This window comes from Vigna umbellata, chromosome 4, assembly GCF_029865625.1.
Source record: "Vigna umbellata cultivar VRB3 chromosome 4, Vumbellata_1.0, whole genome shotgun sequence".
Classification (NCBI taxonomy): domain Eukaryota; kingdom Viridiplantae; phylum Streptophyta; class Magnoliopsida; order Fabales; family Fabaceae; genus Vigna; species Vigna umbellata.
Window position 1 is genome coordinate 61648468 of NC_142168.1, and position 23606 is coordinate 61672073.

Genomic DNA, 23606 nt, shown 5'->3' on the forward strand with positions numbered 1-23606 from the left:
AATCAACTAAAATACTTTCAATCTCTTTGTTTTGTCGAAGAGCCACCCGAAACAAACCATATTGAAAACACAAACATGGTAAAAATGTCATAGGCCAAAATCTGATTACTTTGGGTGGGTGAGATACAAAAGAAAGGTTGTTCTCCACAGGAGATGAAAGCTCAGATATAACTTCCATCGCTACAGGTGGAAGCTCACAATAAACATATCGTTCAAACCTAATCTCAAACTCAACTGGAACCTTCTCTGCCAAAATTTAATTTCCACCAAATCAATGTTTGATAAGAGAACAACCAGCCTCTGCAACCATAACAGAAAATAACATTGAAGAAAAAGAAGTACAGCCTATATCTCCAACTGAAGATATAAAGCAATTCACATCAAAAGCTGTTGCTGACAACCAAATGTTCAATCTTTCCACATATCTGCAAACTCATCAGGCTCCAGAGGATTAGACATCTCATGCATTTTCCTCCTTGTCTTTCCTTTGACCTTCTTAGCAAACTTTCCAGACTTCTTCTTTTTCTCCAAAGCCCGAACCTATCACAACCAACCAATGACAGATATAATTATTAGTAGAAAGCTAGAGAAATTCAAAGCATACATGAAAAATATATTGATTGGTACCTGATTTGGAGATACATAAAATGGATTCTCATATAATGTCGGGCCTCCAAAACTGCCACCAAATATTTTAATTGGGTTCAAGCAGAACCGTGGACCGACCTAAACAAATAGTTTGGTCATAGGTTAAATGAATGTTAGAAATTGAAAGATCAAAAGATACATGAAGAACCAGTTTTCAGACCTCAATCAATGTCATTTTATCAAGGCCTCCCCTTGGTAATTTGTCTGATTCATTATGATGAGTAGAAATCTGCAAGGGAATAAAGATGTAACATTCCTCAGTAGGCATTAGCAATAGGTAGAAAATAGGTTTAATGTCTCCGTAGGTCCCTATTTTGGTCATGAATTTCAAATAGGTCCTCTTCATTTTCGGCGTGTCAATTGAGTCCTTGTTTTTGTAAAATTGAATCAATTACAGGCCTGCCGTTAATTTGGACAAACGCCCGTTACGGTATTGGTTAGGTGGCATGGTTGAGTGCAGACGTGGCATTTAAAATGATTTTTGTATTAAATAATTGGTATGCACGTATGATTATTCAGTTTTGGGTAAGGGCATACTAGGAAATTTGAAAAAATTAAAGGCCAAGAGGTTTTAATTGACGAATGCACATGAGATTGGGGAAAGAAATTGAGGGTTTTTAATATTAGGGTTCGCGTGAGAGGCAAAAAATGGGATCCTAAGTTCGATCCAAAAATCAGGTGTATCTTTGTTGGATTCGAAGTGGGAGGGTGCGCGTTCTTTGTTCGATTCGAAGTGGGAGGGTGCGCGTTCTTTGTTGGATTCGAAGTGGGAGGGTGCGCGTTCTTTGTTCGATTCGAAGTGGGAGGGTGCGCGTTCTTTGTTCGATTCGAAGTGGGAGGGTGCGCGTTCTTTGTTCGATTCGAAGTGATGGATAATGAAGTGCAAAAGTCGCATTCTTATTCATCTTCGACATGCAATGGGTGGCGGAATCAAAACTGTGATGTCGTTTTTCGTGGTGGTGGAGTATCTACCATTGATGGTGTATCACCCCTTTGCCTCTGTGGAGACAAAACAGTGGTAAGAACAGCTAGAACTGCTAAGAACAGAGGGAAGCAATTCTGGAGCTGCCCTAAGTACAAGGTAAGAACGTGTAGAAGTAGGGTTTTGTTTGAGTGGAAAGTGGTTTTAATTTTTATTTTTTTCACAGACTGGACATGATGGTGGTTGCAATTTCTTCAAATGGTGTTGTGAAGACGGTGATGACAAAAGCTATACGAATGTGAAGTGGGAAGAAAAACATGAGTCTTTGTCAAAGACAAGAGAAATGGGAGGTGGATCGAAGATGATGAGTGATTTGATTAAATCTGTCAACGTTGTGGAGAAATGGATGAAGGTGTTGACAGGATTGGTTATTTTGATTTTTTTACTTAATATTATTGTATTTTCAATATGGATCATAAATCCATAATGTAGTAGTGTTGATCGTATTCTTAGGAAGAAATTAGCCGGGTTTTTCGGTTTGTTAGGATGGAACTGTTTATGTATCTGACTAGATGTAGTAGTGTTTATGTATATGACTAGATGTGAAGGAATGAAGTTGTGTTACTGAAGTGATAAACATAATAAATTGAGGTTTTGGTTTAATGTAGCAGGTTTTAAGCCTTTTGAAAATTGTTTAATGTTTATTTTATTCACACCAATGTTACATAATAATTAATGCTCGGTCCGGTCGTCCTACCGTGTGTATCGCTCGTCAAACGAGGTCCCTGTTCCCTAGCGTTCGGTTTAGTCGTCCTCCCTCGTGTACCGCTCGTCCACCTACGTCCGTGCTGAAGAGCGTTCGGCCTGGTCGTCCTCCCTTGTCTAGCGCTCGTCCAACTACGTGCGTGCTGAAGAGCGTTCGGTCTGGTCGTCCTCCCTTGTCTAGCGCTTGTCCAACTACGTGCGTGCTGAAGAGCGTTCGGTCTGGTCGTCCTCCCTTGTGTAGCGCTTGTCCAAGTACGTCCGTGCTGAAGAGCGTTCGGTCTGGTCGTCTTCCGTTGTCTACCGCTCGTCCAACTACGTCCGTGCTGAAGAGCGTTCGGTCTGGTGGTCCTCCCTTGTCTAGCGCTCGTCCAACTACGTCCGTGTTCAAGACCGTTCGGTCTGGTCGTCCACCCTCGTGCATCGCTCTTCCAACAATCTCTGTGCTGCAGACCGTTCGGTCTGGTCGTCCTGTATCGTTGTATATAAGACGTCCCCAAGAAGGAAATTGTAATATAACCAAAACATTGTAATACATCCAAAACAGTTCCTGGTCATTGACAAAATAGTTCCTGCTCATTGTAATACATCCAAAACATTGTAATACATCCAAAACCATACATAGTTGGCATCATTGTCATTCATTAAATTACATAGCAGTAAAACAATTAACCTTGTTCCTTAGACTATTACATAACCAAAGTTCCTTAAACTTGGCATCATTGTCATTTATACACACATCTATAGTTTAGCTTCCTCATCATTCATACAGACTTCAGATAATTGCGATGATGGCATGATTGGTTCTTGGGTTGCTTTCGGGCAACGACTCTTGTTGTGCCCAACCTCCCTACATATCCCGCATCTCTTCCGCAAACCACCCTTGCTCACTCGTGAATCATCCTTTCTGATCTCCCACTGCTCCAGTCTTCTTTTCCTTTTAGATCTTCCAGGCATAACCTTTTTCCTAGGAGGCATGACATCCGGATATGGTGTTAGGTCCCACATGTTGTTGCCGTTGATGGGATATACGATTGATGCATAGGTTTCTTCATAGGTGGACTTTAGAAAGCAAGCCGGAATGAACTGCTGGCCATCAATATTAAGAAACTTCATTGCGGCAAGGGAGTGACAACATGGAATTCCTGTGATGCTCCATCTCCTGCACGAGCATGAGAACTCGTCTATGTTTACAACAAATTTTTCTCCACTTTGGGAGACGTGTCTTACTTCAAACAGTTTGTGTGCTGACCAGCTATAAAGAAATAAAAAATTTAAACAACACATTTAAGTGTCTGACATAAAGTTTACCAAGGAATGAATAAACATTTATCAAGTTATGAAGAAAGTTACCTAGGTATCCAATTCTTGGTTGCTTGGGATTCCTTTGTAAATCTGGCCTGGATCTTTGGACAAATTGGTCCTGAAAATGATTGTATCTTAGACCTGTTTTTTGCCCATCTTTGCATTATGTATACCCTAATTTCTTCCAGCATTGTTATGATTGGTTTAGTCCTGGTGTGAACCAAGACACTATTGAAAGCCTCACTGATATTGTTGACCAATGTGTCACATTTTGGTGTTGGACTGAATCTGGACCTTGACCAATATCTACAACAGATGATATATGTTAAAACTGCAACTAATATGGACAAACATAAAATAATATACAAAGGGCAAAAATAATTAATACAAATTGTCAACCTTGGAGGGATGGCAATCAAATGCTTGAATGCGTCTTCATATATCTTTAATGTTTCTCATCTCCCTTTCCCAGTTTTGTGGATGAGTGGCAGTAGCTGCCCTCCACATCAGCTGTTTCAGATTTTTACCAGGAAACTTTTTCCTAAAGTTTGAATATAAGTGTCTGACACAAAATCTCTGGTCAACACCTGGGAGTAACTGTTGAATGGTTGGTAGTAGACCCTGTGGTGTTAACATAAATGATTTATCACCATATCAAATTAATGAACCAATATACGAAAGAAGCAATTTAAATATGATTATTACCTTTTGTTGGTCGGAGACAAAAGTAATTGAAGAACACACTTCTCCACCACCAAGATCATCAATCAAAAGTTCCAAAAACCACATCCATGAATCTTTGTTTTCGACTTCTACCACCGCATATGCAATGGGCAACATTTGATCATTTCCATCCCTCCCAACAGCCGTCAATAGCTCACCACCATACTTCCCTTTCAAAAAGGCTCCATCTAATCCAATTATTGGCCTACAGCAGACAAAACTGTCTTTGCATGCCTTCAGACAACAGTAAAATCTCTTGAAAATTAACTCACCCTCATTATTCTCAACATGGACCTTAACTGTAGATCCTGGATTTCTTTCCAACAACTCATGCGCATAATCATATATCCTCTTATATTGCTCATTAAAGGACCCATCAATTTCATTAGAAGCAATAGCTTTGGCTCTATAAGCCATAGACCTTGATATACCTATGTTCCACTTCCTTTGAACTTTTTCACGAATATCAACACCCTTCATCTTAGGATTTTCCTGAACTGTTTTCACCAACTTTTTGCTCAACCACTTGGCGTCAACTAACTTCAGGTTGAACTCCCTGCTGCATGTATGAATGTCTTTTTTAGTTCTCAGCTGCCATGATTTTACAGCCTCCATATAACCAAAGTATATGGTCCATGGGCATTCTCCTTTTGCACCAAAGCACTTCATCCTCAATCTTCTCTTGTCATTTCTTACAAACTTTATATTCCTCCCATTTTCCAAGGCATACCCTTTTACAGCATCTAAAATATCTTGCTTTTCTGCAAAAAAAGTCCCAACTTCCTATGTAAAGTCTACCATACTTTTTGGCATACAAAAAATACCAAACCTCCCATAACCTTCACTGTCATTAACCTCTTCATCACTATCTGTTGCACTAAGAAATTCCTCAGATTTCCACTCAAAATCTGACAATCCTCTATCGTCATGATCATCACATTCAACACTGACATTATCACGGTCATCATCACTATCATAAAGACTTTCTACTTCTACTTCTACTTCGACATTACAATCTACATCACCATCTATATCACATTCAACACTCACATCTACTAGGCCCTTTACGCACTCATTAATTCCATGTACATCACCTTCTTCAGTAGATGTACTCCAACTACAAAGATAAACTTCATCCTCCACGACTCCTTCACACACATTCAACTCTTGCTCTTCTTCAACCTCATGCAACTCTTGTACGTGACCATGACCTTCAACCTCTACTTCAACAGCACCACCATCTTCTTCACCCTCGTTCACCTCTTCTAAGTCACCATCAACTACATCATTTACTTCAACACCGTCACCATCTTCTTCACAAACATTCACCTCTTGTAAGTCACCATCAACTACATCATTTACTTCAACACCGTCACCATCTTCTTCACAAACATTGACCTCTTGTAAGTCACCATCAACTACACCATTTACTTCAACACCCTCACCATCTTCTTCACAAACATTCACCTCTTGTAAGTCACCATCACCTTCACCATTTACTTTAACAGAATCACCATCTTCTTCAACCTCTTTTTGTACTGTACCATTACCTTCAACTTCTCCTTCATCATTAGTAATGTCTTGAAGCATATGAATGACTTCAGGATCAGAAACTACATGGACAACGTATAAGTGAACTTCACCATTAAGCCTAGCTAAGTTAGCCCTATGCATGGCACCTCTGTCATCAATCAATTGTTCCAACCTATTTTCCAACACTAAACCCCCTCCTAAACAGTACCATAAATCTTTAAAATTCTCATATCCTAAACTTTTGACTACACTGACAACCACAAAAAAACTCCACGTGTCAGGGTCAAAGGACAAAGTTGTTGTCTCCCCTTCATACTTTACGGTACTATCATTAATGAACTTTCCTCCATGGTGGAACACACACACAATAGCGTCCTCCATTACGCACAACACAACATAAATATATCTACAAACCTATTATGAAAACATATCACGACAAAAAAAATATATATTAAAACAGGCACAAAGATCAAATAACTTTAAACATACGCACTCAGACAAAGTCAAATAACTTTAAACATACATGGGGGACCACCAAAATGCAATCAAAACCAGAGACCAAACCATACATCAATGGGGGACCACCACCGAATATTGTAGTTTCGATTGAATAAAAACGAATACAATAAAGCACAAACACTTACCTTCCTTTAGATGAACCTCCACTGACCACGTGCTTCAGCTTCTTGCTTCCAACAACAAAAGGACCCACAGACACCGCCCACTGCATGCACTCTGCCGCTTCAGCTCGAACTTACGATCGCGATTTTTGGCCTCTCACGCGAACCCTAATAATAAAAACCCTCAAATTCTTTCCCCAATCTCAGTTGCCCTTTAATTTTTTCAAATTTCCTACTTTGCCCTTACCCAAAACTGAATAAACATACGTGCATACCAATTATTTAATACAATAATCGTTTTAAATGCCACGTCTGCACTCAACCATGCCACCTAACCAATACCGTAACGGGCGTTTGTCCAAATTAACGGCAGGCCTGTAATTGATTCAATTTTACAAAAACAAAGACTCAATTGACACGCCGAAAATGAAGAGGACCTATTTGAAATTCATGACCAAAATAGGGACCTACGAAGACATTAAACCTAGAAAATACTACAATATTGTCTCATGGAAAAATCAATATTATATAGTTGGAGAAAATGAGACCATATAATGTTCGAATTAAATAGGAGTATTGCGAACAACTAATAGTAACAATTGTCCTCTAATGACCATGTCATGAGTATAACACAAATGACTCAATCTAACGGTATATTGTCCAACAAAAACGGAGTATAACATCTATCGCAGGCACGCACAGGTCAAACCAAAATCCCCACTTGATTCGATCTTCACTGATCTGGTAAGACTGACCATAATTAAATGAATAAAGATGATCAATAAAATAAAACATTACATGCATCATAGTTTAACCTTTGAGCTTACAAAACAATACCATAGCGGAACATATTAATGTATTTACAAATAAAATGTTTTACATCGGTAGTAGATAAAATTTAAACTCATTATAATGGTCGAATATCCTCCATCTTCAAAATTCCTGTGTGTACAGTATAAAATATTAACCGAGTGGTTACAAACAACCAACCGGATATTCAGGTAATCTGTTTATATCTTATTCTGTTTATATTTTATTGGGCTTATATCAGCTTAGGATCCATGAGGTAAATTATAAATACAAAGCCAGGGCCAAAAGCCAGGTACGTTCCACTTAGGCATTTTTTACTCTACGTTACTCTCAAATACTCAATAGTGATAATCATTCACTAAACATTCAACCAAGAGCCGAGGCTCTTCAAATCACACGCCTAACTTGGGCGTCGGAGTACCTTTTGCAGGTACATCCCCCTCGTCAAGAAGGAGACCGATCGGTTTGCGCCAACACCGATCGGCCAACAGGAGGAGTTTGGAAGCGAGCGAGCGGCCGAGACGCGTCAGCAGGTTAGTCTCTCGGTCCCTAAAAGTATCCACCGAAACATTTTGGCGCCCACCGTGGGGCCGAGCGGCAAACCCAACGGTGACCACGAGGAGCATGGAGGAACAACAAAGCTGAACGGTAAAGCCCGTTCCCTATGAAGCACTCTACGTGAATCATCATCTCTACGTGAGACGTCATCCACAAGATAAGTATTTTTTGAAATATGAATATTTCATAAAATATCTAATTTATAATAGATATTATAACAACTATTTTATATAGATATTTTAAATATATATAGTATAATCCATAATATATTAATGATATATGATATATTATATATATTATAGTATATAACTATAAATATAGTTATCTAATTATTATAACCGAAACATTTTTTGGCATGATTAAAATAGTCAAAGAAATGGTTGTGTTAGAGATAACTATCAACAACAATATTATAAAATCTCAAGACGGTTTTGATACCTTGTCTATTATATATGTTATTTATTCGGTGCAATTCATAAGATCTGGTAATCGAATCATTTATTATATGGTTATATACCATAATATATATCATCATGAGAATTTCAGCAAGACAACATCTTGAAGAAATATATATCAAAATCCACGCCATCAATTATGCAAGTGCAGACTAAGATCTTGTCATAAACGAACTTCATGCTTAAAGTATCATGGAATTCAATAAACGAAGGGAAGTCTCCTATTGCAAACACTAATTACCAATTTCGTCAGCAAAGTTCATAATTAACGATCAAGTCCAAGACCGAGCGGTAAATCCCTCTCGGGAGAGAGGTAAAGCCCTCTCAATGACGAACGGTAAATCCCGTTCACTAGGAAACACTCCTAGCTCAAAGCAGAGGTAAAACCCTCTCAAAGCCGAACGGTAAAGCCCGTTCCCTAGGAAGCACTCCTAGGTCGAAGACCGAGCGGTAAATCCCGCTCGGCAGAGAGGTAAAGCCCTCTCAAAGCCGAACGGTAAAGCCCGTTCCCTAGGAAGCACTCCTAGCTCAAAGCAGAGGTAAAGCCCTCTCAAAGAACGAACGGTAAAGCCCGTTCCCTAGGAAGCACTCCTAGGTCAAAGACCGAGAGGTAAATCCCTCTCGGTTCATGTTGAAGGACGAGCGGTAAATCCCGCTCGGTTAAAGTCGAAGGCCGAGAGGTAAATCCCTCTCGGTTCATGTTGAAGAACGAGCGGTAAATTCCTCTCGCTTAATGTCTAAGGACGAGCGGTAAATCCCGCTCGGTTAAAGTCGAAGGCCGAGAGGTAAATCCCTCTCGGTTCATGTTGAAGGACGAGCGGTAAATCCCGCTCGGTTAAAGTCGAAGGCCGAGAGGTAAATCCCTCTCGATTCATGTTGAAGGACGAGCGGTAAATCCCTCTCGGTTAATGTCAAAGGCCGAGAGGTAAATCCCTCTCGGTTCATGTTGAAGGACGAGCGGTAAATCCGCTCGGTTAATGTCGAAGCCCGAGAGGTAAATCCCTCTCGGTTCATGTTGAAGGACGAGCGGTAAATCCCGCTCGGCTAATGTCGAAGGTCGAGAGGTAAAGCCCTCTCGGTTGATGTTGAAGACCGAGAGGTAAATTCCTCTCGGTTCATGTTGAAGGATGAGCGGTAAATCCCGCTCGGTTAATGTCGAAGGTCGAGAGGTAAAGCCCTCTCGGTTAACGTAGAAGCCCGAGAGGTAAATTCCTCTCGGTTCCTGTTGAAGGACGAGCGGTAAATCCCGCTCGGTTAATGTTGAAAGTCGAGCGGTAAAACGCTTTCAATTCCGCAAACGCAGCCTCCCTCAAACTTATCAGTCCTATAGTTAACCACGGCTAAAGCCAAACGCTTAACTCGGACTTGGGGGGCATAGTGTACAATATAAAATATTAACCGAGTGGTTACAAACAACCAACCGGATATTCAGGTAATCTGTTTATATCTTATTCTGTTTATATTTTATTGGGCTTATATCAGCTTAGGCTCCATGAGGTAAATTATAAATACAAAGCCAGGGCCAAAAGCCAGGTACGTTCCACTTAGGCATTTTTTACTCTACGTTACTCTCAAATACTCAATAGTGATAATCATTCACTAAACATTCAACCAAGAGCCGAGGCTCTTCAAATCACACGCCTAACTTGGGCGTCGGAGTACCTTTTTGATAACAGTTGAAAAACTGTTATTTTCATGCTTAAAGTTGATACTAAAAGCAACCTTTAGACTTAGAAACTAGCTTGAAATCATGCCTTTTGTTTATATTTTCAGAAATAAGAGAGCTGGACAGGTTTATGCTTGATTTAAGTGTTCTTGTGCAGGTTTTGAAGTGAATTTGGTGAAAGAAGTGAAGAATAAGAGAGAGGACATTCGAAAAGACAAGAAAGAGTGCAAAAAGGAGAAGTCGAAGGCACCGCTCAGCGGCAAACTACCGCTGAGCGGCACTCAAGAGGTGACGTTGGAACCGCTGAGGGGCAAAATGGCCGCTGAGGGGAAGAAAGAAGACGCGCAATCACCGCTGAGCGGTAAATACCGCTGAGCGGCACTTTTTGGGCTTGGACTTTTGTAATCTTTTGTAACTCTAGATTAGTATATAAGGGCTTGCACGTCCTATAGTTAGGCATCTTTGGCAGAAACGAGGCAAACACTCTCTCTTTCATCCCTTTGAAGGAGGATCTTGGATGCTCAGGCTACCTCTTCCACTTTATTGGGTTTATTCTTTCATACTTTCATTGTTATTCATCTAGGTTCACCATGAATATGGTGAACTAAACCTTGTATGTTTGTTGGGGAATCAAAGTAATCTCTTGAAGCTCTCATATATGGATTTGTTGAGTACATCTTTGAATTAAGACATATGCTTTATTTCATCATTAGTTAGGGTTTTTCCTCTTTGCTCAATGCTTGCATTGTTTAACTCATTCTAATGCATGATTATTGGTTTTGTTGATACGGACACGTACGGGGAAATCTAGATCCGGGGAATTTCTCCCAATATTATACTGACAATATTATATTGGTTGCCTTTAAGCTCCTGCACTCATGAACTAATCATTAGGAATGCTAGGAATTGTATGAACTATATGATTAGGGAGAAGCCATCTAGAATGGTACATTAGAGAGTGGCATTAACAATGATGATTTGAATGTTGAATTCCTAAAATATATGAGAGTGGATGAGATGAAATTGACCCCCAACAACATATTCATTCATATATTTCCTTGAAAGTGTTTATCTTTTGTCTTTGTCATTGATCAATTCATGCATACATATTTAATTTTCGTCTTTGCATATTAAACTTCAATTATTGTGTTCTTAAGTTTTAGCTAATCAACAAATCACATAACTAAACTAGGCCGTGAGTCCTTTGGGAGAACGATACTTGGTCTTACCAAGTTTATTACTTGAAACGATTCGGTCATACTTGCCGATTGTGAAACAAGTTTGTGACATCATATTTTGGTGCTTACAAATTTGTCCATCAAGTTTTTGGCGCCGTTGCCGGGGACTCGTGGTTTAACTGGTTAATTTGTGTGATTATTGATTATCTTTGACTTATTTTTTTTATTTTTAATTTAAATTTCGAATTTTTTTAATTTTATTTTATTTTTCTGTTTATATTTTTCAGTTTGTATTTTATTTGATTTTATTTTATTTTTCTGTTTTCTGTTTTTCTGTTTTCTATTTTTATTTTCTGTTTTTTATTTTTCGGTTTTTATTTGATTTGATTTTATTTTATTTGATTAGATTAGTTTTTATTTTATTTTATTTTATTTTCTGTTTTTATTTTATTTTATTTTATTTTTCTGTTTTTATTTTATTTTATTTTTCTGTTTTTATTTTTCTGTTTTTATTTTTCTGTTTTTATTTCCTATCTTCTTATCTTTTCAATTATATCCTTTGATTTTTTTTTTCTTTCTCTATCTGTTTGTGCTAACAATTGTTTTTAGGGTTTTGTGCCTAATGTCTGCAGAATGCAATTCGGTCAAGAATTTAACTATATGGGCACTCAATTCTACCAAAGTAATCTCAACCAATGGTGGGAACCTCACTCAAGCATGGATCAAAGCCAATTTTGGCAAGCTGCTGGACAATTTGAGAACCAACCACAACAACAATGGCAGCAACAACCCTTTCTATCAGGAAGTTTGGATAGGTTGGAGGACACCCTTCAACGATTTTTGAAAAATTCCGACTCTACTCAGAAAAGCATTGAAGAATCATTTAAAAGAATGGAGATGCAACTTCATTACATCAGTCAGAGATTGAATGATGATGTTAATACTGAAGTTAACCTTAAGGAGGAAGGGCAAGTCATTATCACTGAAAGTAACAAGATTCTTGATGAGGAAAAATTAGAGGAAGATGAGGAAAGGGTAGAGAGAAAAGAGAAAGAAGAGTTGAGTGAGAAAGATAAAGATGAAGAAAAAGAAAAAGAAGTGGTTGAGAGAGAAGAGAGAAAGAAAATTTGTGTGAAAATAAAGAAGTTGAGGAGAAGAAGAGAAGGGAAGAAAAAAATAAAAGAAAAGAAAAAGAGAAAATTTGGGGAGAGAAAGCGTAAGAAAAAGAAGATGAGAGGAAAGAAGAAGAAATCATATGAAAAATCACATCCTCATCTAAAGAAGAATCATAGGAAGGAAAAGAAATTCAAGTGCTTTATGGAAATCTTCAAGAAATTGGAGATTAAAGTTCCTATGATTGAGACATTGCAACAGGTTCCTGGTTTGATCAAATTTATGAAGAAGTTCAGTAGAAAGAAGAAAAAGAAGAAGGAACATGAGCTTTACTGGGTCAAGCTAATGACGTTAAAAGAGCGCTTGCTGGGAGGCAACCCAGTGGATTTAAAAACTTTTGATTTGGTTTTGTAACTTTTAAATTGTGGATATTATTCTGTAATTATTTTTGTTGGATCCAGCATCTACTGAAGGATGCTAGGTGGTTAAGCATCTACTGAAGGATGCTAGGTTTGTAACACCTGCTGATGGGTGTTGGTAAGAAAATTTTGCATCTACTAATGGGTGCTGGTGGAATTTAGGTCAGGCTCGTGACATTAAACAAGCGCTACCTGGGAGGCAACCCAGTTGATTGATTGTTTTTGTTTGTTTATTTTAGTTAGGGTTTGCATAAGCATTTTTAACATTGAATTGCAGGGAACCTATGAGGGACATGTAGGGAAGGCACGTAGGTCAAGAAAAGAAGGAGAGGAGCACATCATGAAAGTGCCGCTGAGCGGTATTTTACCGCTGAGCGGTACTCTCGCAGACTGGGCTTTAGTTCCCCTTAGCGGGACCCGAGCCCATTAGGGTATTTTTATACCCCAAGCTGCGTTTTAGGGTTTATTTCCAGACTTCTCTCTGCACAAACACTTCCACACACCTTCTCCTAGGTTTTCCACATCTTTTCACTCTTCCCTCTTAAGAAAATCTCTCTTCTATTCACTTTTTCACTAGTGTGCCATCAAAGTTTGGGGTTGGAAGAGAGCATTCTAGTTTGAAGGCATTCTCATTGCATCTAGTATCTCCACCCAAGTAAGTAAAATGCATTTTGTTCATTCTAGGGTTCTTGAATTTGAATGTGATTGTCAAAGCATGAATATTTAGGGGTTTTGATTTCTATGCATGATTTGATGATATATTTGATGTTTGAACCGATTAAACTGCATGATTATGAACTGGAAAACTGAAAATTGCATTTGGGTGGAGTTAGGGAAGCTTTAAAACTGATTTTTCAAAAATCTGCAGAGTTACCGCTGAGGGGTAAATTACCGCTGAGCGGCACTCTGCCAGATTTGGTTTTTTCTGATTTTTGCATGTTGGAATGTGGCGCTGGTGGCGCTGAGGGGAAATTCTGGCCCTCAGCGGTGGTTTAGCTTCGACAGGAGTTATGTTCTATGTTTTACTAATGATTAACATCATGTTCTGTGGTTTTGCTTGTGTTTTGAATATAGGAATGGCATCCTCATCAGGAAAAAGATTGAAAACCATGGCAACCAAGAGAAAGGAAAAGGAACCAGAGCAACCCCACTCTAGCAGGTTCCTCTCTAGGAAACATGAGAAGCACTTTAGGGTGGTTCAGGACAGGAGACTTCTGATGGAGAGAAAGGTTGGAATGATACCTAACCTTGCTCCTCAATTTGGAGAGCAAGTGTTAGGGAATGACTGGGGAAAGTTAGCCACCTATCCTGCACCTGCCAACATAGCTGTGGTGAAGGAATTTTATACCAATGCAAAGAAGATTGGTGATTATCCAGCTGAGAATTATTTGGGCTATGTCAGAGGCCATGCTATCAGGTATGATCCTGATTCTATCAACAATTTCCTGGATACTGTGTGGGCTGGTGAGCAATGTCAGTTTGCTCTTAGCATGGAGGAAGGTGCTGATTATGAGGATGTGGAGAGAGTATTGTGTATACCTGGAGGACACTTCCAAAGGAATAGATCTGGCTCAGTGGTTAACATTAGGAGGACAGATTTGACTCCTCTTGCAAAGTATTGGATGGCGTTTTCTCATGCCAACATTCAGCCATGTTCACATGTGTCAGATATTACTCTCAGCAGGGCACTATTCATCTACTGTACTATCAGAAGCTTAAATGTTAATATTGGGCAGGTGATAGCTGATGAAATTAGTATGTGCGCCAACACCTCAAACAACAAAGCACCATTAGGACATCCCTCCTTGATTACTCACCTTTGCAAGCTAGCTGGGGTGGATACTTCTGTTCCACCATTTGAGAGGCCAAGAAAAGCTATTGATGAGGCTTATTATAGACAGTACTGTGGAGGTGAGGATGCAGCTCAGCCAGTTCCACCACGCCGTGCTCGTAGAGAGAGAGGGCCAGCACAGAGCCAGACATCTGCTGAGACACATGAAGCAGAGCCATTCCAGATGAGGGACATGTATATGTCTCTTATAGGGGCTCAGATGCAGTCCATTCACAGAGGGCAGGTGGCCACTACTGAGATGATAGTGGGGATGTATGATACACCTCCAGCCCACAGGTGGACTATGGATGAATTCCATAATGTAGTAGCTTGGCCAGAAGAACCAGTACATGGAGAAGGAGCTGAAGCAGCTGAAGCTTCAGCTAGAGATATGGAAGAAGATGAAGCTGAGGAGGAGGATGCGTTTGATGATGATGATGATGAGGAAGAAGAGGAAGATACAGAGGACAGTTCAGACTGATGAGGAGCTGAGATAGCATTTACTGATGAATGCTATCATATGATTATGCTTTTGTGGTTTAAGTTTTCTGAACTTATTTGTTTTTGTTTTTAGATTAGGGTTTGATGTACTCTATGTGAAACCTGGTTTCTTGTGATGGTTTGCTATTAACTGTGATTGTGTGATAAGTAATGCTGAATGATGCTTATGATTGATTAATGTTGAGATGATGTGCACATTAAAATGCTTATACAGGTGATTCACAAGCTTTGTGAACAAATGCAGGGTATCATGATTGTGATTGTGAAATTAAGCAGGATGTGTATGTCAAATGTGAATGAGCTTATATGTGAGGTTTTGAGCTCCAGAGTTGTTATTGTTGAATGCTATTACTTTGAAAGCATGAATGACTTTGCCCAGGTTTTCTATGATTGAATCAATTGCTTGTTTTGCATCATATGATCAAAGGCCGTGTTTTTGAAACCCTTTTTATTGGCCAAATTCATAAAGTTAGCCTTCTAAAAGAGAACACGTTGTGTTCTATCCTTTGAACCCTTAGCCTTAAATATACACTGAACACCCTTGATTGAAAATCTTTACCTTGAGTTAAGTAGAAGATCTTGTGTGGTATTGTTAAATGTTCAAGTTTGGGGTTATTGGGGAAACATGAAAAAGGAAAAAGCATTGAGCTAAGAGCTAAAAAGTAAGAATATGCAAAGAAAAGAAAAGAAAAAGAAGCAAAGCTCAATGCAAATGCAAAAGCAAAGGCAAAAGAAAGTTGGGAATGAATAAGAAGATTGTGTTGTTATGATTCTCTTAACTCAAGGATTTTGTGATCCAGAAAAACCAATTTTCTTGTTAGCCCAGCCACATTATAAGCCATTGAAAAGTCCTTGTGATGATGCATGCTTGTGAATGTGTTTGATTGTGGTTAAATGAAAGGCAAAGTTGATTCATGTGACATTGTGATAGTGGAGTGAATGAGTGAAACACTTTACCTCTTATACACTTGTGTGTTGAGTGAAACACTTTACCTAGTGAGGAAATATTCCATAAGCACATGAACATCCATGCTTAATTGATTGATCATTCATGAAAAATGGCATTTGTTGGAATTTAAATGACTTTGTGAACACTAAAGCATGTGCACATCTTGATTGAACTCTTGGTCTTAAGTTTGAGTGAAGTTATTACTTATCTTGAAAAGAGGATTTTGAATGAGTGAACCATCATATGAATTGGTTGGAGATGGAGTTACATTTTATTTGCTTGAGGACAAGCAAAGTTCTAAGTTTGGGGTTGTGATAACAGTTGAAAAACTGTTATTTTCATGCTTAAAGTTGATACTAAAAGCAACCTTTAGACTTAGAAACTAGCTTGAAATCATGCCTTTTGTTTATATTTTCAGAAATAAGAGAGCTGGACAGGTTTATGCTTGATTTAAGTGTTCTTGTGCAGGTTTTGAAGTGAATTTGGTGAAAGAAGTGAAGAATAAGAGAGAGGACATTCGAAAAGACAAGAAAGAGTGCAAAAAGGAGAAGTCGAAGGCACCGCTCAGCGGCAAACTACCGCTGAGCGGCACTCAAGAGGTGACGTTGGAACCGCTGAGGGGCAAAATGGCCGCTAAGGGGAAGAAAGAAGACGCGCAATCACCGCTGAGCGGTAAATACCGCTGAGCGGCACTTTTTGGGCTTGGACTTTTGTAATCTTTTGTAACTCTAGATTAGTATATAAGGGCTTGCACGTCCTATAGTTAGGCATCTTTGGCAGAAACGAGGCAAACACTCTCTCTTTCATCCCTTTGAAGGAGGATCTTGGATGCTCAGGCTACCTCTTCCACTTTATTGGGTTTATTCTTTCATACTTTCATTGTTATTCATCTAGGTTCACCATGAATATGGTGAACTAAACCTTGTATGTTTGTTGGGGAATCAAAGTAATCTCTTGAAGCTCTCATATATGGATTTGTTGAGTACATCTTTGAATTAAGACATATGCTTTATTTCATCATTAGTTAGGGTTTTTCCTCTTTGCTCAATGCTTGCATTGTTTAACTCATTCTAATGCATGATTATTGGTTTTGTTGATACGGACACGTACGGGGAAATCTAGATCCGGGGAATTTCTCCCAATATTATACTGACAATATTATATTGGTTGCCTTTAAGCTCCTGCACTCATGAACTAATCATTAGGAATGCTAGGAATTGTATGAACTATATGATTAGGGAGAAGCCATCTAGAATGGTACATTAGAGAGTGGCATTAACAATGATGATTTGAATGTTGAATTCCTAAAATATATGAGAGTGGATGAGATGAAATTGACCCCCAACAACATATTCATTCATATATTTCCTTGAAAGTGTTTATCTTTTGTCTTTGTCATTGATCAATTCATGCATACATATTTAATTTTCGTCTTTGCATATTAAACTTCAATTATTGTGTTCTTAAGTTTTAGCTAATCAACAAATCACATAACTAAACTAGGCCGTGAGTCCTTTGGGAGAACGATACTTGGTCTTACCAAGTTTATTACTTGAAACGATTCGGTCATACTTGCCGATTGTGAAACAAGTTTGTGACATCATATTTTGGTGCTTACAAATTTGTCCATCACTTTTGCAGGTACATCCCCCTCGTCAAGAAGGAGACCGATCGGTTTGCGCCAACACCGATCGGCCAACAGGAGGAGTTTGGAAGCGAGCGAGCGGCCGAGACGCGTCAGCAGGTTAGTCTCTCGGTCCCTAAAAGTATCCACCGAAACACTGTGGTTAACCATTCTTTATATATTATCTAAGTCTTGTCAAAAACTAAAACTTCAAATTGAAATGTATAGATAAGTTGATAATTGAGTAATGTTTATAAGAAAGTAAAGGAGTAAAGGTTAAAAATGCTCGACCCAAACTTCACTTCAATCATTAACATGTGGCTAAAAAGAGCAATAAACATGTTTATAATAACAATGCATACACTTAATTTGTATAGAAATAGGCAGAAAAGATGCTCCTAACAATAATCTCCAGGATTTTTTAACCTTTGTCTTAATGCAAAAATAGTCTATGGTAATTCCGGAATACAGACACAAACCTGGTAATTCCGGAACCATATATGGTCATCAACTATTGAGAAAACAAAAACATGATCATGGAAGGGCTTAACCTTTCTATGGTCCTTTGGTACTTCAAATATCTAAACAAAAGGAAAGAAATAGTATATTAGAAATTATCAAATACAGTAAACAAACAACAGTATCAGAAATAGAGAGAACTGCACACAGAAAATATACATTAAATAGATATATGACATAAACTATGTAAAATAGATGGGCATAACAATAACATCAATTGAATTTTCATTGATCAGACATAATAAATTGAGAAAAAAATCGTAGGAAGATATATGACGACAAAAATGTAAGATTCCAATTAAATTGGTAGAAAGCACATGAAGCAGTTCTTAATTTGGCCGGAAATTCATGGTGTACAACATCACGAATCATAAAAATAAGATGAAATCATCAAGCTAACCTTTACCTTATATATGAAAGTGCACATATGAGAGTTATCAACATAAGTTTACAGAAATCCATCTTTCCTCGGATGGAACTAGATGGACAAAAACGAAAAAACTTGCAACGAAAGAAACCAACAACACACCTGTAACAACATCTCCTTTAACAGTTTCCAATGTGCATCTTTTTCAAAATTTGCAGAAAACGTCAAAAGTGGACGAGAACCTTTTAGGTGATTTCCCGTTAGCTTCAACTCCTCCATTGTATGAACTGAAAAAACAGTGGAGGAAAAAGGAAAATCACTAAAAGTGTATAAAAAATGGTCGAGATAGAGAGAGAAACACAAAAGACATAGTTCACTGGGAAGAATGACCAGTGATGCCTAGAGTATACAGACATCAGAACTCTAAATAATCAGAGCAAGCAAACTAGTGTTATATTAACATTACAATGATTGAATCGGAATATACCTGCATTTACTAAAAATTTTACAGATGGGCCACTAGGGCATTTGGCCATCCAGAGATAAAGATCTTTTGCTTTCCTGCACTGAAATTGATACATAAAAAATGAGAGAAGACACTAATAGAATATAACAAGTTGACCAGGCTCAAACTCACGACCGCATCTCATTGAAATAGCATCAACAGTTGTGACCAACAAAGAATTCCCCTACCCATTAGCATGCTTCAGGTTTTCCAAATAGCGCAAAAAAAAAATGAAAATACTAGTCTAGAGAACAGCACAACATATCAATCCTAAATTGAAGTAACACGGCACTGAAAAAACCTTGTGGCATATAAATAAAATACCTCAAAAAATAAACACGAAGAACAACTTTTGAGCTCAACAAGCTCATTAAGGGTGGTGCCTTTAGTTTCTTTTGATTCAACCTTGTTATCCTTCTTGCAATGCGGCAAAAGTGACACCAAGTTCAACATCAAATGTCGGTACCTACAAATTAATGGAAAACAATCACTCCACCCATGAATACCATAACAATATACAAAACCTAACTCACTATCCAAGGTTTCTCTGTCCTTAAACTTTGCAAATCAAGACACAAAATTAGAGTAATCCAAACTCGAAAAAGCAATAAAAACTGTAACTAAAAGTTATGGGGTGTATATTAGGTTGTACCTGTAACTGATACGCCTAGAGCAAGTGACCAAAACCTTCTCTTTGTTCCTAAATATTGGTGAAGCAACGTTATTGTCTTCTACTTCATCAGTGACTTGACTCTTATCCTTCCAACCCAAAAGGGTCCTCACCGGTCTCTCTGGAGCAGCATCTTCCTTTTTAGGATGTGCAACAACTTGACCACTCTCACTGCGCTTTCTCTTCTTCACCATTTTCTTCTTCAAAATCTGCAAAAACCAAGAACGACAATCACAAAAACAAAACAAAACAAAAAATTGCCAACGACCCTTTAGCAAGGAACGCACCTGGGGTGGGAAGAGATGATAGAAAAACTGGAATGGGATTTCGCCGGTGGTGTCGACAAATGAATAAACGAATGAGTTGCAGCAATGGGGGCAAAAGGTTTTTCTACTTAGCAAAGGGACTACGCTTAAATTGGGCCTTTATTCCCGATGGGCCTTACGGAAAGCCCACATATACGACTTTTAGGGTGTTGCTGCCTCCACCACTGCACCATGTTCCTCCGCTTGTCCTTAGGTTAAAACTTTTTTACTTTTTATCATTTAGGATTTTTTTAATTAATTTGAAAACCCTATTTTTTCTCCGCGCGCCCCCCACCCATCTCTCACACAGATTCCTCTCTTCTCCCTTTTCGTTTCACTTCATCTCAGTTTCTTCTTCCTTTCCTTTCTTTTTCCTTTTCTCACTCATTTGTTTGGTTTGTTTTTTTCTTCATCCAGGTTGGTTTTCTTCATTGGTTTTCTTCAGCATTCTTTTGTAGCCTTGTTTGGTAGTTGAATTTATGGTGTATTATTACTTTTTGGCTTTGGATGTGTGCTATTTTGTGTTCTTATCCACTGTCTTTCTGCTGATTGTATTGTTGGTCGCCTGAACAGAGCCAAAAGGTAGATCAATTCTGAAATTTCTTTTTCGAAAGACAGTTAGCACACCCCTGTTCCGGATCAAAATTTTCGGAAGCCTGTGATGAGGTGCAGGTAGAAATTCGATGGAATGCACGAAGAAACACCCATCACCATGCATTTTTATCCCCATTTGTGTGCGTGTCTTGTTTGAGAACGTTTCGACGCATCTATAGCACCGGAGAGAAGGATTTGTGGTAGAGCATCGTTCACGGCGGCTGGGTAAGAATTTTTTTTTGTGCATGAAGAAAAGCCCAAAATCGTGTTGGTTAATGCGTTCACGAGGCTCTAATAGGGAGAGTCTAATTTTTGTTCACTGTAGAAGCAACACCTTCAAGTGTTCGTTAAAATGCTAGAGAAAAACTCTTATGTACACAGTCAATTCCTCACCCCACGAAGGTCACCCAGGTTCCTCCCCCAACTAAACCACACCACCCTCAACCCCAAATCTGCCGCCGTTTTCGTAAATAAATGCAATGAGTTAGGTTGAGAATATCATCATTTAAACTTTAAAGTTTAAAATTTAAAATTTAAAATGATGATATTTAACAAAGAAAAAAAAACATAAATATGGGAAGTGTGAGGTCTCTGTATGATGGATCCTGGGTCCTGCGTAATTTAGGGTTTGTGGCGGTGTGACTTTATTTCACTACTTTTATTAGTTTCAGCACAACAACCAAGATAGAACCAAATAGAACCCCAAGTGGAAAAGTAAGAAGCAAATTGACACATTCTCTTATGGATGATGCTTCTTACTCTTCCACTTGGGGTTCTATTTGGTTCTATCTTCGTTGTCGTGCTGAAACTAATAAAAGTAGTGAAATAAAGTCACACCGCCACAAACCCTAAATTACGCAGGACCCAGGATCCATCATACAGAGACCTCACACTTCCCATATTTATGTTTTTTTTTCTTTGTTAAATATCATCATTTTAGATTTTAAATTTTAAATTTTAAACTTTAAATTTTAAATTTTAAATGATGATATTTTCAACCCAACTCATTGGATTTATTTACGAAAACGATGGCAGATTTGGGGTTGAGAGTGGTGTGGTTTAGTTGGGGGAGGAACCTGGGTGACCTTCGTGGGGTGAGGAATTGACTGTGCACATAAGAGTTTTTCTCTGGCATTTTAACGAACACTTGAAGGTGTCGCTTCTACAGTGAACAAAAATTAGACTCTCCCTATTAGAATTCAAACTCAAATTGAGAGCCTCGTGAACGCATTAACCAACACCCTTTTGGGCTTTTCTTCATGCACAAAAAAAAATTCTTACTCAGCCGCTGTGAACGATGCTCTGCCACAAATCCTTCTCTCCGGTGCTACAGATGTGTCGGAACGTTCTCAAACAAGACACGCACACGAATGGAGATAAAATGCTCTGCCACAAATCCTTCTCTCCGGTGCTACAGATGCGTCGGAACGTTCTCAAACAAGACACGCACACAAATGGGGATAAAAATGCATGGTGATGGGTGTTTCTTCGTGCATCCTATCAAATTTCTACCTCCACCTCATCACAGGGTTTCGAAAATTTTGATCCGGAGCAGGGGTGTGTTAATTGTCTTTCGAAAAAGAAATTTCAGAATTGATCTACTGTTTTGGCTCTGTTCAGGCGACCAACAATACAATCGGCAGAAAGACAGTGGACAAGAACGACAAAATAGCACAGATCCAAAGCCAAAAAATAATAATACACCATAAATTAAACAACAAAAAGAATGCTGAAGAAAACCAGTGAAGAAAACCAACCTGGATGAAGAAAAAAACAAACCAAACAAAATCTGGATCCACGCTCCTTGACGCCCCTCCATACCAGAGATCAACAACAATGGAAGCAATGAAACCCTAAAGGAAAATGAGTAAGAGACAGCAGAAGGAAAAAGAAGGGAAAGGAAGAAGAAATGAGATGAAGTGAAACGAAAAGGGAGAACAGAGCAATCCGTGTGAGAGATGGGTGAGGCACGGGGAGCAAAAAATGAGGACAAATAGGATTTTCAAATTAATTAAAAAAATCCTAAATGATAAAAGTAAAAAAGTTTTAAGGTAAGGACAGAATTGAAATTAAAAGAATTTGGAAAGATGGAAGAAGGATGTTGTAGTGGTGGAGGGAGCAACATCCTTTTTCTTCTTGTATACCCAAATTTTACGGTGATGCCAAATACGTCCCTTCTGAATATATAAAATATTAAATTAATTGGGTCAAGTCCAGCCACATCCAATTTCTAATTATTATTTTAACTTTTTTATTTTATATGTTTTTAAACATTTTAAAAAACCATCAACTTGTGCTGCGCCGCCTAACCCCGAGATCGCTGGCCACGCCGTTGCCGCTGACTGTTTCCTGCGTTGCGTCATTCAATCATCGCCACCGTCATTGGTGTTGACAAAACCACTTGCCGGAAGCATCGCTCAACCACTGCATTATGTTCTCTGGCGCGACGTGGTTTTCATTATCTCACCATCCAAAATTTTGAAATCAAAAGTCATATCTCTTCTCTGTGTTTGTGACCTTGGGTTTTAATTTTTTTTTTAAATCATCTCTGATAATGGGTCTGTCAGTTTTTGTTTATGGTTTCTTGTTTATTCCGTATCCATGAATCAACAGAGACACAAAAAATTATGACACACAAATTTATCACAATAATGCTAAGAAATCATGCATCAGATTTGCAGAACAGAGGAAATACAACTAACAAAGATTAAGAAAACGCGCATGAACAAATCCAAAAGATAAGAAAATTTGACCAGTGATTTAAACAGTTCAAGCAAAGAGATAAGATTTGGGTAAATAACCTTCGTTGTGTGAAACCAATACAATCCTAATTTTCTTCTTTCTTCAATCCAGTATTCTTCTTCCCTCTAATTCTTTCCAGCTTTCCGAATTCCAGAAACCAATTAGCTCCCTTCCCCGTTTTTCAATTCCAGTCCCCCCCTCCCTCTTTCAAATACCACGCAAGCAGAAAACCCTATTAGGTTTTTACATTGGGCATTTTAGATTTTCCTTATTTTTCTATTTTTTGT

At 38.5% G+C, this 23606-nt stretch overlaps 2 protein-coding genes across 2 annotated transcripts; one reads left to right on the forward strand and one right to left on the reverse strand.

Moving 5' to 3' along the window:
* LOC148200800 (ribosome biogenesis protein BRX1 homolog 1-like) lies at positions 1-23544 on the reverse strand. Its single transcript, XM_088113632.1, has 9 exons — positions 23379-23544; positions 19661-19887; positions 19333-19474; positions 18991-19069; positions 18666-18790; positions 18097-18198; positions 809-877; positions 628-726; positions 1-540 (listed from the first exon to the last, which is right to left on the reverse strand). Exons 2-9 carry the CDS (start codon positions 19870-19872, stop codon positions 409-411), a joined length of 960 nt encoding a protein of 319 aa, XP_087969758.1. The 5' UTR covers positions 19873-19887; positions 23379-23544; the 3' UTR covers positions 1-408.
* On the forward strand, positions 1517-2057 carry LOC148200801 (uncharacterized). Its single transcript, XM_088112470.1, has 2 exons — positions 1517-1729; positions 1797-2057. The coding sequence occupies exons 1-2, from the start codon at positions 1517-1519 to the stop codon at positions 2055-2057; spliced, it is 474 nt and encodes a 157-aa protein (XP_087968596.1).
* Positions 23545-23606: the final 62 nt, after the last annotated feature.

Coding starts and splice junctions, on each gene's coding strand:
- LOC148200801 (XM_088112470.1), top strand. CDS start 1,517: ATGGATAATGAAGTGCAAAAGTCGCATTCTTATTCATCTTCGACATGC. Junction 1,730..1,796: donor GGAGCTGCCCTAAGTACAAG/GTAAGAACGTGT, acceptor TTTTTTTCACAG/ACTGGACATGATGGTGGTTG.
- LOC148200800 (XM_088113632.1), bottom strand. CDS start 19,872: ATGGTGAAGAAGAGAAAGCGCAGTGAGAGTGGTCAAGTTGTTGCACAT. Junction 19,070..19,332: donor CTTCGTGTTTATTTTTTGAG/GTATTTTATTTA, acceptor TATCAATTTCAG/TGCAGGAAAGCAAAAGATCT. Junction 18,199..18,665: donor TAAAGGAGATGTTGTTACAG/GTGTGTTGTTGG, acceptor CCTTTTGTTTAG/ATATTTGAAGTACCAAAGGA.